Raw genomic sequence first — 16,484 nt, 5'->3', positions numbered from 1 at the left:
AAAAAAAAAAAAAAAAACACAAAAAAAATTCATTTTCTCCTATAAAACATTATAGTATGTAAAAATGTTAAAACATTTTTAACATCTTAGAATAAATGGTACAAATTTTCTGCACGTCTAAAAAAAATTATGTGTTTCTATTGTTTGTAAAAAAATAAATAAATAAAACAAAAATTTAAAGAACAATTTGCTAGGCCTGGAGGGATGGCTCAGCCGTTAAAGGCTAGGCTCACAACCAAAAATATAAGAACAAATTGCTGATATTTCGATCAATGAAGACAAAAGATAATTCACAAAACTAACAAAATAGACAAATCTCAGGCAAAACTAATCAAGAAAACAAAATATATAATCCACATAAGTTTCAGAAAATATAAAGTGTTGTTCTTTTTTAAAAATGCTGCCAGATCCCCGCGGCAGTAGGCAGCAGAAATGCTGTAGGTCCCAAATGGTGGCGGCGGGCCATGTGGTGGCAGACAGTGGGCTCTGGGAGCAGCCAGTCCCAGGCAGAAATGGCTGCCGGTCCCAGAGCAGTGGCCTGAGCATTGGCAGCGGGCCATGTGGCGGCAGACAGCGGGCCCCGAGCAATGGCTGGTTCCAGGCAGGGAGACACATGGCGGGCAGGCAGAAGCCAGAAACATGGATAGACACGGTATGCAGGGTGAGGTTGAATGTTTATTCAGGGGGTTATGGAGGAGGAAGGGTGAAGGGGAGAGAGAGAGAGAGAGAGAGAGAGAGAGAGAGAGAGAGAGAGAGAGAGAGAGAAGGGGAGAAAGAGACAGAAGGGGGGAAGCAGAGTAGTGGGGAGAGAGGCAGAAGCAAAAGCGAAGCTGCCTCTCCGAGAGGAAGACGGAAAAGAGAACTGGCTCAGGCCGGAAGCTGAAGATCAGCCTGCCTCAGCGGATGGGGAGGGGAATGGGTGTGGCTTGTCTCTTAAAAGGGACCAAAACCATAACATAAAGTATTAATACATTGAACCAATGACTTCTACAGAGGTTTGCCCAGCCCTCAGGGGATGAGGAAAGAGGTAGTGAGATCCTGTCCCCCACAAACACAAAAGTTTTCAAAAGTTTATTTATTGAGTTGAGAGATAATAAAACAAGATGTCATTCTCTAAGCTGGCAAGGCAGCTAAGCAGATAAAGCACTTGGAACCCACATGGTGAAAAGGAGAAAACTAATTCACTCAGCTATCCTGACTTCCACATGCATACTGGGATGGGTCTGAATGTAATCTAGAGATTCAACTTGCATCAGAATTCCAGCAGGCTTTTGTTCATAAAACTTCACCAGATGCCTTTAAATGCATATGAAATTGCTAAGTGCCAAGAGCAGTTTCTGGAAGTGAGGGGAACTTTGTATAGTCTGACTATTAGGACTTAAGCTACAGCAACTTAAGCACTGCGGGATTGGGACAAATATATAACATAGAAGCCCAGCCATTAATCCCAGTCAGCGCTCAGGTGGCTGGGGCAGGAGAAACTGTGAATTTAAGACAGAAAGACACTGTCTCAATGAGCCAAAAATTAAGAAAGGAAAGAGATGTGGCTCAGTGATAAATTCTCTTCCTAACATATGCCAGGCCTTGGGTTTGATTTCTCCCACTTACAGTATAAAAGAAGTCTAGAAAAGGCTTGAAATAAAAAGACTTGGCACATGGGAAGATATTCACAATATACCTGACCAACAAAGGAATAACATGAACACATAAAAATCTTTTATAAAAAGGATTGCTAAAAATTCAATAGTAAAGTAGATGAGAAACACATACAGCTAGTAAACACATAAAGAACACTTTGAAGTCACAGAACAGAAAAGTGCGAACCAAACTACAGGTTCACTGTACACCCACTTGAGTAGGTTGACCCACAGCTTCTCTTGTACTAAGACTACACTTGGCAAAAACTACTACAGAAATCAGTTTGGAATTCTAAGATAAAGATGGATGTTACATTCTCATGATCTGTAATACAACATTTCCCTTTCAAGGATTGTATCTCAAAAAGTCTTTTGTATATCTACAAAAAAGTTTAAGAACCCCATACCAGGCTATGGGAGGACTGGGGTAAAAATAGGTCATGGACGCTGAGAGATGGTGATGCACAGAGTGAGTTCCAGGTCAGCCACGGCTGTTACACAGAGAGACCCTGTCTTAGAAAAAAATAGGTCTGGCACAGAGTTGAATTACTTTATTATTTATATGGTATCAAAAACTTAGTGCAATTTTTCAATAAAGTGGATTCTGGAATAAAATTTTTTAAAACTCTTAAAATTCTTTTGTTTTTAGTTTTTGGAGGCAGTTACTCTGTGTGGCCCTGGCTGTTTTGGAACTCGCTCTGTAGACCATGCTGGCCTCTACTCACTCTGTTTCTTGAGTGCTGGGATTAAAAACTCTAAAAATTCTGAGTATACTTTTTATAAATGATCTAAAACACCACAATTTTCACTATATGGCATTGTTAAATTATACTTTAAAAATTCTCTTTACTATAAAGGATTTGCAGAGCTATGGAACTCAATCATGAACACGGTCAGGTCCACCTACCTTTATTATAAACTGAAGAGCTCTCCTTCCGACTCAGTTTAAGATAAATCCTACTTTTTGTTTCACTGCAAAATTCAGGGTTCACAGCTGCAAACGTCTTTAGTTTACCGTACTGTTTCCTCTGAAAATCAAATGCTTTCCTGAAAAAAATAACAAAAGATTCAAATGAATTTGAGTGGCTAAGAAACTGCTCAGGTTAAGAATAACTCCTGGTTTTCCAGGAATCTTTGGTTCCCACATCCATATCTGCCAGCTCACAAACACTTGTAACTCCAGCTCCAATAGATCCAATAACCTCTATGCTTCACAAGTACCCACAAACATATCCACATACACATAGACACAAAATGAATACATAAAAATCTTTAAAAAGGAATTATTTTAATTTTTAACACAGAACATAACAGTAAGAACCAAACTTTGTGTGTTCATTTACTTTCAGAGATGTTGTAAAATATAAATATTATAAATAGACATATAAATATATCTATTAGCTGGGTGGTGGTGGCACATGCCTTTAATCCCAGAACTTGGGAGAAGCAGGTGGATCTCTGTAGGTTCAAGGCTAGCCTGGTCTACAGAGTGAGTTCCAGGACAGGCTTCAAAGTTACACAAAAACCCTGTCTTGAAAAACCAAACCAAAATAGACAGACAGACAGAGAGAGATATTCACAAATGTGAATAATCATCATCATCATCATCATCAAAGTCAGGCAGAGGTGGTATATTCCTTTAATCCCAGCACTAAGGAGGCAGAGGTAGACAAATATCTGTGAGTCAAGGCCAGCCTGTTCTACAAAGAGTTCCATGACAGCTAGAGCTATTACACAAGAAACCCTGTCTTGAAAAACCAAAATCATCATCATAGAGACAGAAAAAGTATTTAGAATCTAGACCATCTATGTTTATATAGATGCAAAATTAAAATAATAAATAATCTTAAATTACTATTATCTTATACATTATTGTTATGAGCAAACAATATACACAAAATCCTTGGGAAAGACCCTGGCATCTATAAGCCTGCAATAAGTTATTAAATTTCCATGCAAACTGTCATTATGTTTAGTTGTTATTGATAGGATGAAACCACTTTCATCCTATCAGCTCTATAATTCAGGCTTGGGAATGACCTATTCCTGTACTGTTAAAGAATTATTATTGTGGTTTTATAAATAGGGTTTCCCTTAGGTTTGTGAATAACTATGAGACGGAAGAAGGGAGGGAGGAAGGGAGGAAAAAACAAACTATCTTTTGCAAGTTGTCGTGATACTTTTGACATCACTTGATGTTTAGAGAGCACCAAAATAACTTTAAAGCCTTACTTTCATTTAAAATTATAGGACTGAGAGTAGTCTCCTTGATATATAGTTTCCCCATCTGTGGTGGTTTGAATGCAACTGAGCCCCATAAACTCAGAGGGAGTGGCACTATTAGGAGGTGTGGCTTTGTTGGAGTAGGTGTGGTCTTCTTATAAGAAGTGTGTCACCATGTAGGTGGGTTTTGAGGTCTCATATATGCTCAAGCCATATCCAGTGTCTCAGACCTCTTGCTGCTACTTTGAGGGATCAAGATGTAGTTCCTTCCTCCTCAGCTCCTTCCCCAGCTGCCTGCATGCTACTATGTCCCACCATGTTTTCCTTTATAAAAGCTGCCATGGCCATGGGGTCTCTTCTCAGCAACAGAAACCCTAACTAAGACACCATCTCAATTTCTTTTCAAACCACTGATGGGTTTGGAATACAGCTTAGGAGAAGAGCAGTCAAGCATGTGAAAGACTATGGGACTAACCCCAGAGTACCTGTTGGTGAGTTCTGCGAGGGCTGCTATTCTATGACATAATTACAGGAAATTTTATGGTACCATAAATCATACCTAAACAAAAGCTGGCATTCCTCATAGACCGGTACCTTTTGACTTCTTAAATATGAGCCAATACTCTTAACATCATTAAAAACCATGTTGGGCTGAGACTCATCCTGTGATAACTGTCCTGGAGTTGCTTCCTCAAGCCATTTGAAAAATTTACATTGATTACCTTTGGGCCTATCACATGTATAAAAGAGACGACCCTAAGGGGGAAAAAAGATATAAAGAACTTAATGTACAGTGTTTGCCTAGGATGCATATTAGAATAGTGAAAACTTTCTATTTTTCTGTTTTCTGCACTATGCTTGTCAAGCATTTTATAACAGCTGCCTGTTATTAATATATTCCAAAAAACAAATCACTTATTAATTTAAGCAATACATTAAAATTATAAAGTACCTATTTTTCCATTTATTTTCTCTTCATCAAGAGAGTATATTATCCTGAAAACAAAACCTAATTCAAGAGACTGGAGAGCTGGCTCAGCACTAAGAGTACTTGCTGCTCCTCCTGAGAACCTGGACTTGGTTTCCGGGAACCACATGACAACTGATAACTACGTGTAATTCCAGTCCTAGACTAGAGAATCTAGCACTCTCCTCTGGCTTCCATGGGCTCCAGGTATACATGTGGTGAACATATATATGTTCACACATACACATTAAAAAAAAAACTCTTGTTTTAAAATATATTTAAAAATTTGCCAGGCAATGGTGGTGCACACCTTTAATCTCAGCACTTGGGAGGCAGAGGTAGGCAGATCTCTGTGAGTTCGAGGCCAGCCTGGTCTACAAGAGCTAGTTCCAGGAGCAGCACCAAAGCTACAGAGAAACCTTGTCTTGAAAAAACAACGACAATATATATGTAGATATAGAGATATAAATATATATTTAAAAATTAGTAATAAATTATAGCTTGACATTGACCCGGAAACAACTACTAGCGATATCTGTGCATTTCTTTCTACATACACACATACACACACACAAACATATACATAGATTTTGTAAAACAAATTCACCAAATGATGCATCTTATACTTTGTGACCGACCCCTTTAAACAAACAACATAGGCATATATATTGTTTAAACAAACAATATATATATATATTTTTTTTCTTTTGTTTTTGTTTTGTTTTGAGACAGGGTTTCTCTGTGGCTTTGGAGCCTGTCCTGGAACTAGCTCTGTAGACCAGGCTGGTCTCGAACTCACAGAGATCCGCCTGCCTCTGCCTCCCAAGTGCTGGGATTAAAGGCGTGCGCCACCATTGCCCGGCTGCTTTTGAATTTTTTTTTTAAATATTTATTTCTTTATTATGTATACAATATTCTGTCTGTGTGTATGCCTGCAGGCCAGAAGAGGGCACCAGACCTCATTATAGATGGTTGTGAGCCACCATGTGGTTGCTGGGAATTGAACTCAGGACCTTTGGAAGAGCAGGCAATGCTCTTACCCTCTGAGCCAACTCTCCAGCCCTGCTTTTGAATTTTTAAGGTCAAATTTATATATTCAACTAATGATGCATACAAATAGTGCAATTATTTAATTGCTACTATAGTGCAATTATTTAATTGCTACTATAGATGTAAGCAGTTTTACAAATGAGTAAAAGCTACCAATGTGTTATGAACCCTTCTTTGTAATACCCACAATACACATTAGGACAGCATGCTTTTCTACTCACTTGGCCTTGTCTAGTGCTGGTTCAGTTTCCAACCTTCATTTCTTTCAGTCTCATCTCAGCATTTTCTGAACTCTAAGGCAGACCCCTTTCTCAGGGCTGAGACTGTGCTTAGGCACACCTTCCTACCTTACAGATGGAATCTTCTTCCCTGTGTCAGTTTCCATCCACTACTATGCAATAAGCTCCTACATTTTTGAAAATTAACTTTAATTCTTATTTTTGTATTCTGGAACACAGATCATTCATTTCATTAGAAAAGTACTGAGAGCTTATTATGTTACTAATGTCACAAAGAAAATTCATGTCTCAGTTTCCATAGTACCTAAACTATGAATAAGGAAAGTGTGGGGAGGGAGCAGAAGCAATACCTTATTTGGGCCTTCTTTTTTAACCATGACAAGTTTGGCAGGTTGATTATGATGGCAGGATGGTAAATGATTTTTTCCACTTTTTAGTGTCTCTCCTTTTGACGATGTATAAAAGGATATGTCAACTTTGGAAAGTGCTTTGTACAACCTTTGCGCCAAATCAAATAGCAATATATTCAGATGCTCTACAAGAAAAAAAAAGAACTGAAAATCATATACAAAATTATTTCATGTTAGTATCAATTTCACTGTTTCCTAGCCAATTTGAAAATAGCCTTTTGCCAGACAGTGGTGGTGCATGCCTTTAATCCTAGCTGTCGGGAGGCAGAGGCAGGCGGATCTCTGTGGGTTTGAAACCAGCCTCATCTATAAGAGCTATTTCTAGGACAGGCTCCACAGCTACAGAGAAACCCTGTCTCGAAAAAAAAAAAAAAAAAAAGAAAAGAAAGAAAAGAAAGAAAAAAATAGCCTTTTAACAATCAACTGTAACACAGTACTATAAAATCCATTATTTTAAAGATTTGTTTTTATTTTATGTGTGTGAGTACCTACGTGTATATACTCACACCAAGTCTGTACAGTGCTCACAGAGGTCAAATTGTTCCGAAGGCTGCGCTTCCATGTGGGTGTCAGTAACAGAATCTGGGCCCTCTGCAAGAGCACTGAGTACTTTAACCACTGAGTCAGCCCCCTAACTATCCCTTTTGTACTCATTTTGCCAAACTGGAACAAAAACAAACAAACAAAAAACAACAACAACAAAAATAAACCTGCTTCATTGCCATCCAAATAATGCACCCAAAGCAAATACTATTGTATTAAGCCCTTATCTATCAGATTCTGTTATGCTCCCCCTGAAAGTCATCCACACTTTTTCATTATTGTTGCAAATTGACTGTATATATTAAAGGACTTCACTGTATCAATCCTTTTTCTTTAAGAATTGTTATTTTTAATTATGTTCATGTGTGCGTCTGGGTGTGTGTTTGTGCACATCACTACAATACCCAAGGAGGCCAGAAGAGTATTGGCTCCCCTGGAGCAGAGTTACTGATAGTTGTGAATCATGTAACTCTGGGCTTATGTAATAGAGCACAGGTCCTCTGCAAGAGCAGAAAGCATAATTAATAGCTAAGCCATCTCTCTAGTCCCTCATTGTAACATTTCAACACATATAAATATCGTGCTTTTAGCAGCCACACCAGTTATTTGCGTATTTTATTGTAGTTTTGGAACAGTCTTACTATGTGGTCTAAACTGACCTCCAGCTCACACTCTCCTGCTGTCTTCTACGTGCTAGAATAACAGACAGGCACTGCCACACCTTATAACAATCCAGCTTTCAAAAATCCAAGTTTTATTCTTATACCTCAAAACATTCAGACTTAAGCCGGGCAGATCTCTGTGAGTTTGAGGCCAGCCCGGTCTACAAGAGCTAGTTCCAGGACAGGCTCCAAAGCCACAGAGAAACCCTGTCTCGAAAAAAAAACCACATTCAGACCTAAGCATGGATCATATTTAACGGTTTCATTTACATGTAATGGACTCATTTATTTCTATTTTAACAGATAAAAAGCCATAATTTAAAAATTATTGCAATTTCTCACTTTTAAAGCTTTTGATCTGACATTCAAATAAAGAAATGATAATTTCTAAAATAAATTTCAAGAAGAAAATTTACTCTGAAAATCCATAAGGTATTATTCTTTTTTATAGTTCTAATACTCACAATAGGTAATCATCAGAAAAAAAAATATAACAGCCATACCTATGATAGAAGATGTAAAGATCTGCTTATAGTGAATGGGAGACTGGAAAACAGCTGGTACGTAAACTTGCCTTTGAGGGAGATAAGCCGATATTATTTTCTGCCCATTTGGGAAGCACAGCTCAGAACCATTTATCTCCTGAAAAAAAAAAAATCACAGTTTACCAACAAATTGCTTTTCATATATATAATGAAGAAAACACTAATTGTAGTTTTGAATTTTAGAATCCATGAAAATTGTTTTATGATCTAAAATAAAAAACAAAATAAAGCCTGAATATCTACATAAACTTTTAAGTCTTAAAAATACTAACTTTTCTCATTGGTCTCTTTATATGATTTTAATATGTTGTATCAAATTTTTAATAGAGGCATGTGTCTTATTTTAATAATCCAATCAGCAAAATTGATTTGATAGTCAAAAATAAAAACTGTCATAGTGAGCTCAGTACTAGAAGGAGTGGCAGAAAGAGGAATAAGAGCTAATATTCATTAAATACCTTTTACATGCTCAACAGCATACCCAAGACTTTTAAATACATATTGCAATATTCATAATTACTGGGTAACATCTAACAAATAGCTACCTGATCAAAAAGTAAATCGTTCCCAAACAATCTGTGCCTTCTTCTGCTGGAATTCACAAAGTAACTACCGGAGAAAACGCTCCAAGAGCTTGAAGACTTCCCTCACCTGTAAATCTTTGACTCTGCAGTTGTAGCTGGCAGGGCTTCCTAACATAGCTTGAATTTCCACTGTCTCGGAAGTCTGCTTTGAGTTCAGAGAAAAAGCTTTCTTTCTGGAAGCCAACTCTCGACTGCTAAAGTCCTGCTGCTGTTGATAGAGCATGCCTTTCATCCTCTGCAAGTGCACAGGGTCTACAGAGCTTTCCTTCACAGAATTCCTCTGCTGCTCACTGTCCTCTGCCACTTCACCGCCAATTCTGCCTAGAGCAGCTGAGCTGCACTGGGATGTGTTTTGATATTTCAGCCACTTGCTTTGTACAGAATTCTTATGAAGCAGTGAAGCATCTCCTGGAGTTCCTTTCCGGCGAGAAGTCTCACCCTGGTCCTCAGGCCCAAGGTCAAATGAAAGAACTGATTCTTCACACAGGTTCAACACAGAAGAACTAGAGGACTCTCGTGTGTCGTCATCAGCCATAAATGAAAAGGAATCTAAGACTGCTGGCTCATCATCAGGAGGCAAAGTAATGAAGGGAACTGAGGCTCTGGTTGCACATGGAAATCTTTGAAGGTTCTTACTCCCCAAAAAACCAATGTTTTCCAATCCTGAAAGAAAACATAATGCTGATTCAATACAAATATTTAACCAGTCATCACCCAGACTCTAGGAAACAGTGGGTACATGGGCAAGGGCAGAAGGTTCTGACTTGCTGTATAGAAAAAGAAGATAACACTATTTTATTGTCCCCTCCCAAAATAAATGCTTTAATATCAAAATCTAAAGGTTCAAAACTTAATGTATAGATCTGAGGACTCTGTTAAGACTAACAAATAAGTCCTCCTTTTTTCTTCTACAGAACTAAATATCTAATTTAATTATTCATATTTATAGAACCTCTAAGTTTTCAAAGTATTCAAATCTGAGAAAAGCTGCATCACTCTCATTTTACAGATGAAGTAACAGAGTCCAGAGCTCACAGTGTCTATCAAGTAGAAAGAACACAGAATGAGTTGATATCTAGTCACATTCCTTCTGTGGACAAAGTTAACAGCTCACTTAATATGATGTGATTGCAACTGTTTATTATATTTATGAATTATGATACCTTTCATAACAAAAATTTTTAGCTTTCTATGTTAAATTAATAATAGATGGGATAGTGAACTCATGTCAGATTTTGTCTGAATGAGCTTTGGAATTCCTTCTTTCTAGAAGCAGCTATTAGAATAGAGACGTTGCTGAAAGTGTAAAAAGCAATAAATATGTATTTGATAGATTAATGAATCAGCAAAACTGCATAGGAATTGAATACTACTAAAATCTTTATCTAAAAATATAAATTCTATAGGGATTAAATTCTGACGACCACTTGGGAAGCAGTAGAGCAATAAGTGAGTCAAATGAATATTCTTAAATGAAGTGTTATGTTATAATCCAACAACCTAATTGAGTAACAGTGACAGAACTAGTTAGTGTCATTAGAGAACTAAAGATTCGTGCCTGTTTCAGAAGACATATTCCCCCCAAAAGATCTCTTCCCCATCCTTTTTTTATTCCCAAGTAGCCCAAGCTAGGCTTTAAGTACTGATCCTCCTGCCTTGTCTCCGGAGAGCTGGGATTATAATACCACCTCACCCCACCCTCACCCCATTCACATCTCCTCCCACCCTCCCTTTTTTCACCTGTCTTCAGTCAGACATAACCATGAAGTCAACTCCAACTCAAGTACTGATTCACATTAAATTTTTTTCATACTAATCATCAATTCACAACCAAAAAACCATTAATCACATATAACTTCAGACTAGAAAAAAAATACATAAATGAAATTATCAAGAAAAAGAGAAGTTAGTGGGAAGTGATCCTATTAAACAATACAGTTTTCAAGAAGCAGAAAATGACTTATAAGAAAAGTCAAAATAGATTTAAAAGCTTGAGGCCTGGGAACAATGATGGCATCAGCCACTGAAGAGTTCCTCATACCGACGGTATCCCAAAGCAAAATGAGGAGATGAAGAAGTTACACCAAGGTCAACCAGTAGTGTTCATGAGACATTTGCTACAAACTACTTCACAACAGAAAAGAGGAGCCAAGTGTTGGCATTTTATATGGTGCCTGTGGGGGTTTTTTTTTGTTTGTTTGGTTTTGGTTTTCGAGACAGGATTTCTCTGTGTAACTACCTTGGCTGTCCTGACTTTAAACTCACAGAGATCCACCTGCCTCAGCCTCCTGAGTGCTGAGATTAAAGGCACATGCCACTGTCTAGCACATTGGCATTTTAGCTGCAAGAAGTCCTTCAACAGTAGAGACACTTTCAGAGGCAGTGAAGAGACAGTAGAGGAGGGAACAAGAACTAGAAAGGAAGGAAAATGCATTTGGAACAGCATCCATAACAGAAAAAAGCCTAAGGGAAGAGACACTTCTAGCCCAGTAACACCCTCATAGATAACAGCAGAGAAAACGAAGATCACCAGGGAAAGTCCTTGCTCTCAGAGATTCCTCAGAGAACTCAAGCACAGAGTCTTCATTTCTCGTGTTGAAAGAAAAAGTAGGTGCAGAGCTCGATGCAGAGATCTTTTGTTCTGGTGAAATCACCTGTCCAGAAAAAAAGAAAATCACTAAGATATTCTTACAGTGCCCTTTCCTATTTGAATTTCGGTGACCTCTCTTTCAGAAGTCACTATTCTAAGTACATTGGGAACAAAGAACTATAAAATTTTCAACAAAAAGGACAGGCTAGCAAAAACCTACTAATATAAACAATAATTTTAAGTACAAAAAAGGTTAGGATTTATTGTGAAGTGGATGGCATTCTGATTTGGACTGATTCCATTATGACTTAGTTCTGAGGGTAAATTTCCATTCTAATGGGTTCAACCCAAGTCCCATCTCATGTGTGCAAACTATATTTCTGCATACACAAGGTCTGAGCAGTTTTCTCTTATGTTCGTGGATTTCAGGTTATGCATAGTTGATATACATTTTAAGATATTCCTTCCAAGTGCAGGGACTCTTTAAATATATTCAGATCTGAACAGCCACAATTCTCACTAGAATAGTTTTAAGTTGTGTTGCAGTTTTTGCCCAAAATCAAAACGTAATGACAGTCGCACTTGATGCTGTTCTAGTTTGCCTTTAGTTGCTGTCATAAACACTTAAAAACAACTTAGGAGAGGATATGGTTTTATTTATTTATTTATTTATTTATTTATTTATTTATTTATTCATTTATTATGTATACAATGTTCTGTCTGTGTGTATGTCTGCAGGACAGAAGAGGGCACCAGACCCCATTACAGATGGTTGTGAGCCATCATGTGGTTGCTGGGAATTGAACTCAGGACCTTTGGAAGAGCAGGCAATGCTCTTAACCACTGAGCCATCTCTCCAGCCCCGAGGATATGGTTTGTTTCAGCTTACGTTTTCAGGTAACAGCCCATTACTAAGGGATGCTGGGCCAACTACTCATGCAGGAACTGAATCAGAAACCTTGAAGAAAGAATCCTTACTGGCTTGCTGGCTCTTACACAGCTTAGGACCACCTGCCCCCGGGAATGCCACTGCCCACATCCATCAACAATCAAGACAGTTCCTCAAAGATATGACCACAGGCAGGCCAATCTTCAGAGTAATTCCCCAATCGATGTTCCCTCCTCCCAGGTGACTCTAGGCTTTGTAAAGATAACAATAAAGAACTGTCAGGCACAGTGTTACATGCGCTTAATCTCAACATTCTGGAGACAGAGGCAGGCAGAGCTCTGAGAGTTCAGGATCAGCCTGGCCTACACAGTGAGTGAGGCCAGCCAGGGCTACACAGTGAGGCCATGATTCAAAAAAACAAACAAAGGGCTGGAGAGATGGCTTAGCAATTAAAAGCAGTGTTTGTTTTTCAGCTCCTAGTACTGATATGGCAGCTCACAACTATACAGTTTCAGAAACTCCAACACCCTCTTCTAGCTTCCCTGGGCACCAGACATGCAAGACATACATGTACACAGACGAACACGCAAGCAAAATACTCATACACATAAAAGAAGAAATTCTTAAGTATTCCACCCTATTCCCCTACCTAGTACATTCTCCACAACTGGCCAGAGTTATTTCTGAAAATTAAGCTAAATGGTTTTTCTTCACTGATGCAAACCCTCTGCTCCCAGTCTATTCCAATGTAGACTGCTTTGTGATATCTTACACGGCCCTACCTGACCAGGCCCCTGGCCTGCTCTTATCTTTGTGCTATCTTACACGGCCCTACCTGACCAGGCTCCTGGCCCGCTCTCTGGCTTCACTTCTGTCACTTTCCTGGTCCCTCATTCACTCCACATTATTCTACAAACTGGCCAACTGTCTGTTGCCACAAATCCCTTTCCCCCAAGATACTGGCATGACATTCTCATCTCTACTCCAGTGTCAGCTATCAGAGACAGCTGACTTTACCTACATACAACAGAACCCCAGACCATCTGTACTGCCACCCCTTACATGGCTCTATCCTAACTCAGAGCATTTAAGCCCTTCCAGGTACTATGTATTTATCTTTACTAACATGTAAGTTCTATGAAGACAAGAATTTGCCTCTTTTATTCACAGGCCTATTTTGACAGTACAATAGAAGTAGGCAGTTGCTCATGAGAATATGTTTGTTGCCTGGGGATACAATTCAATGATAGAGCGCTTGCCCAGCAAGTGTGAAGTCCTGATTTGATTCACAGCCCTGGGTAGGGAAGGTGGGAGGTGGGAGTGGGAGTTGAATGGTTGACAAACATAAACATTTCTAGGAATTAGCCATAATTCTACTTTCCTATCTCTCATTCATTCTTTAATTCCCTCTGAATTGGCCACTACGCATACTATTTCATTGCAATTGTTCTTGCCAAGGTCACCATGATCTCCAAGTAGCTAATGAAATGGGACATATTTCTATATTCCTTTTATTGGAGGGCTCAGTAATAACAGACTCCATTTTGGAGATAATGTGACTCAAAAGCATAGAGGCAATAAAAGGAAAAATTAGTAAAAGGGGTTCTAAGAAACTAAAAACTTTCTGCATAGAAAAGGAAGAGATCAACAGAGACCACATACAGAATGGAAGAAGAACGGGCATAGTATTCATCTGACAAGAGACTGTAAAATAATCGGATTTGAAAATGGCAAATGGAGCTGGGGTAGAGAGCTGACCCTAATTAGCATATAACAATAATTAGAAATATGGCAATGGACACAAATATACAAATTTCTTCCTCTTTTGTTCTTTTTTCTGTGACTGCCTAGAAGTCTCTATACAGCCCAAGCTGGCCTCAAACTTTCTTTTTTCCTGCTTCAGGCTCTCAAATGCTGGGATTTATAGTCAAGAGCCACTAAACACAACAAGTTTCTTTTTCAATAACTCAAGCAATGGTGATCACAAATTATAATATTATGAAGAGTGGGAAACAGGATAGACTTGGAAACACAGAAAAAAAGCAAACCAACATAGAGGGAAAACTAATAACACATAGGCTGATTTAGTCCAGTAATTGTAGAAAGCCTCGAAATCTGGTACTGCTGAAAGGAGGCTAAGTCGGAAAATTACAAACATGCCAACAAGTCAGAAAGCAGGAGTGCCTTGTGTAGTCTGACTAGAGCTATTATGGTTCTTGCCAATTTACCCATGGACTCCTTTTTATAAGGATTTACAAAATGTAGTAAAAACAACTTGGTGAAATGCAACTATAAAAATGACTTTTACCTGTAGGAAGTCAGTCTGCACACAAGCACTAGACAACTCTGGTGTCCAGACTGGAGTACATGTCATCAAGTTTTCATATTCAACGCTATCTGGAAGCTGACTGTATCCTAGCTGTGTGCTGTGTCTTCTCATCATTACACCACTGGTGGCTGACCCTTTTACCTGATGGCCTTGAAACTCAACAGGCTATGGGTAAAGTATTAAAAACAAGAATTTTGTAAGTATATGACACAAATATTCATACCGTATACATACAGAAATGTTCTTCCTTATTGTACACTAAGCCCTTTGAGTGCACAGGCCTTTCTATTTTGTCTAAGAATCACCACCATGTAATGTATTATCTTTCATACAGAAATGAGCCAATAAACACAAAATAAAAGAGAAGAAATGAAGAAGCACTTTGCTTTGCTTGAGAAGTCTGCACACTTATCAGGTAGACAGTGGGGTCTCTGCAGCCCTATATATCTGAATCTTCTGCTCTGAAGTGTGACTGCAAAGCAGTTACTCCCTCAGTTACTTCATGTCTACTTATGCCATGCTTTCAGGTTCCAAATGGCTTTCTCTGCTGCCCCCTTGAGGATTTTAGCATTTATGCCACACAGGGTTTAACAAAGCCCACCTAGGATACAGGAAAATAAAACAGCTAAAAGGGCCAAAAGAATGTCCTTAAAGGATTTATTTCTAATGGATAGATGAATTAACAAAATGATAACTATAGAAACTCTGAATCTACTATTACTTAGAAATAAAGATCCTAAAGATCATTTGAAAGGACAATCAAACTTAATGTGCTTTTTTTCAGAGCTTTAGATGAGAAAAACGCTATATAGTACCTGATTGGTGTCCTACACTGCATTTCTAGCCGTGCTCACCTGAAATGAATTGCTAAGTTACTAGGACAGGCATACTTACCATTCAATGCTAGCAGTCAACAAATGGACTGTCAGGATTTCTTTGGGCCAAGAAACATTGTTTTAAAAATTTGTGAGGGGAGTCATGAATCCAGAGAGTTTGGGACCTTGTGTACTGCTACAGTTTTAGTATAAATTACAGAGTATTCTTGTGCTGGTTAGTTTTATATCAACTTGACACCTGCTAGAGTCATCAGAGAGGAGGGAGCCTCAATTAAGAAAATGCATCTACAAGATTGGACTGTAAACAAGCTTGTAGACATTTTCTTAGTAATTGATGAGTAAGGACAGACCCCGTCTATTGTGTTTTGGGGAGGACAGTGTAAGGACTTTGGAACTTTGGACTGGAAAAGCCATTGAGTGTTCAAACCTCAGTAGGCTGCTCTAAAGGAGCTTGGAAAATAAGAATGTTGAGAGCAGTGTAGGCAGTGGAGACTTTGCTTGTGAAGTTTCAGATGTGTGAAGAATCTGTGGTGTCTGGTCAGCTGGAGCTGTGATCACCAAGAGACCGGAACCACTAAAGTAAAACCCTTGCTTTGCTGGAACAATGGATGCTGGTCAGCTGTTGCTGAAGAATCAGCTGTGCTTAAAAGGCAACCAACATCACGAGGTGAAATCTTCTGGGAAGTGGTTCCTCAGAGTCAGCACACAGCTGTATTCCAGAAGTGGGCCAAAGTTGTAACTTGTGCTGGCAGCTGAACTTGGTAGTATAAGAATCACCCATGGTACTGGTTGTGAAGGCATGAGGCACTGAGGCTTGGGACTGTGAGGCCAAGAGACCACTGGTGAAGGTGCATCCTCAGTAGCAGCTGAAGGCCCAGGATTAAAGGGGTCATGCAGAGAAGGGAGAGGCTATTGATTAACGTGCAACCCAGTTATTGTAACTTTTTGCCAATTGCTGGCAACTCCAGCACTTTGGAGAT

The 16,484-nt window shown here is 38.8% G+C and overlaps 1 protein-coding gene across 1 annotated transcript in view; it reads right to left on the bottom strand.

Moving 5' to 3' along the window:
* The window catches only part of Zgrf1 (zinc finger GRF-type containing 1), a 54,623-nt gene that overhangs the window by 25,102 nt on the left and 13,037 nt on the right, over nucleotides 1-16,484 (bottom strand). The window contains exons 7-13 of the mRNA XM_005357423.2: nucleotides 14,648-14,833; nucleotides 11,391-11,514; nucleotides 8,928-9,523; nucleotides 8,235-8,373; nucleotides 6,467-6,651; nucleotides 4,420-4,616; nucleotides 2,545-2,684 (exon numbers count right to left, since the gene is read on the bottom strand). Coding sequence (XP_005357480.1) covers nucleotides 2,545-2,684; nucleotides 4,420-4,616; nucleotides 6,467-6,651; nucleotides 8,235-8,373; nucleotides 8,928-9,523; nucleotides 11,391-11,514; nucleotides 14,648-14,833 — 1,567 coding nt within the window. The remainder of the gene's footprint in view (nucleotides 1-2,544; nucleotides 2,685-4,419; nucleotides 4,617-6,466; nucleotides 6,652-8,234; nucleotides 8,374-8,927; nucleotides 9,524-11,390; nucleotides 11,515-14,647; nucleotides 14,834-16,484) is intronic.

Source organism: Microtus ochrogaster, chromosome 21, assembly GCF_000317375.1.
Source record: "Microtus ochrogaster isolate Prairie Vole_2 chromosome 21, MicOch1.0, whole genome shotgun sequence".
NCBI lineage: Eukaryota > Metazoa > Chordata > Mammalia > Rodentia > Cricetidae > Microtus > Microtus ochrogaster.
The sequence above is the reverse complement of the archived record's forward strand: the minus strand, read 5'-3'. Positions and strand labels throughout refer to the sequence as shown.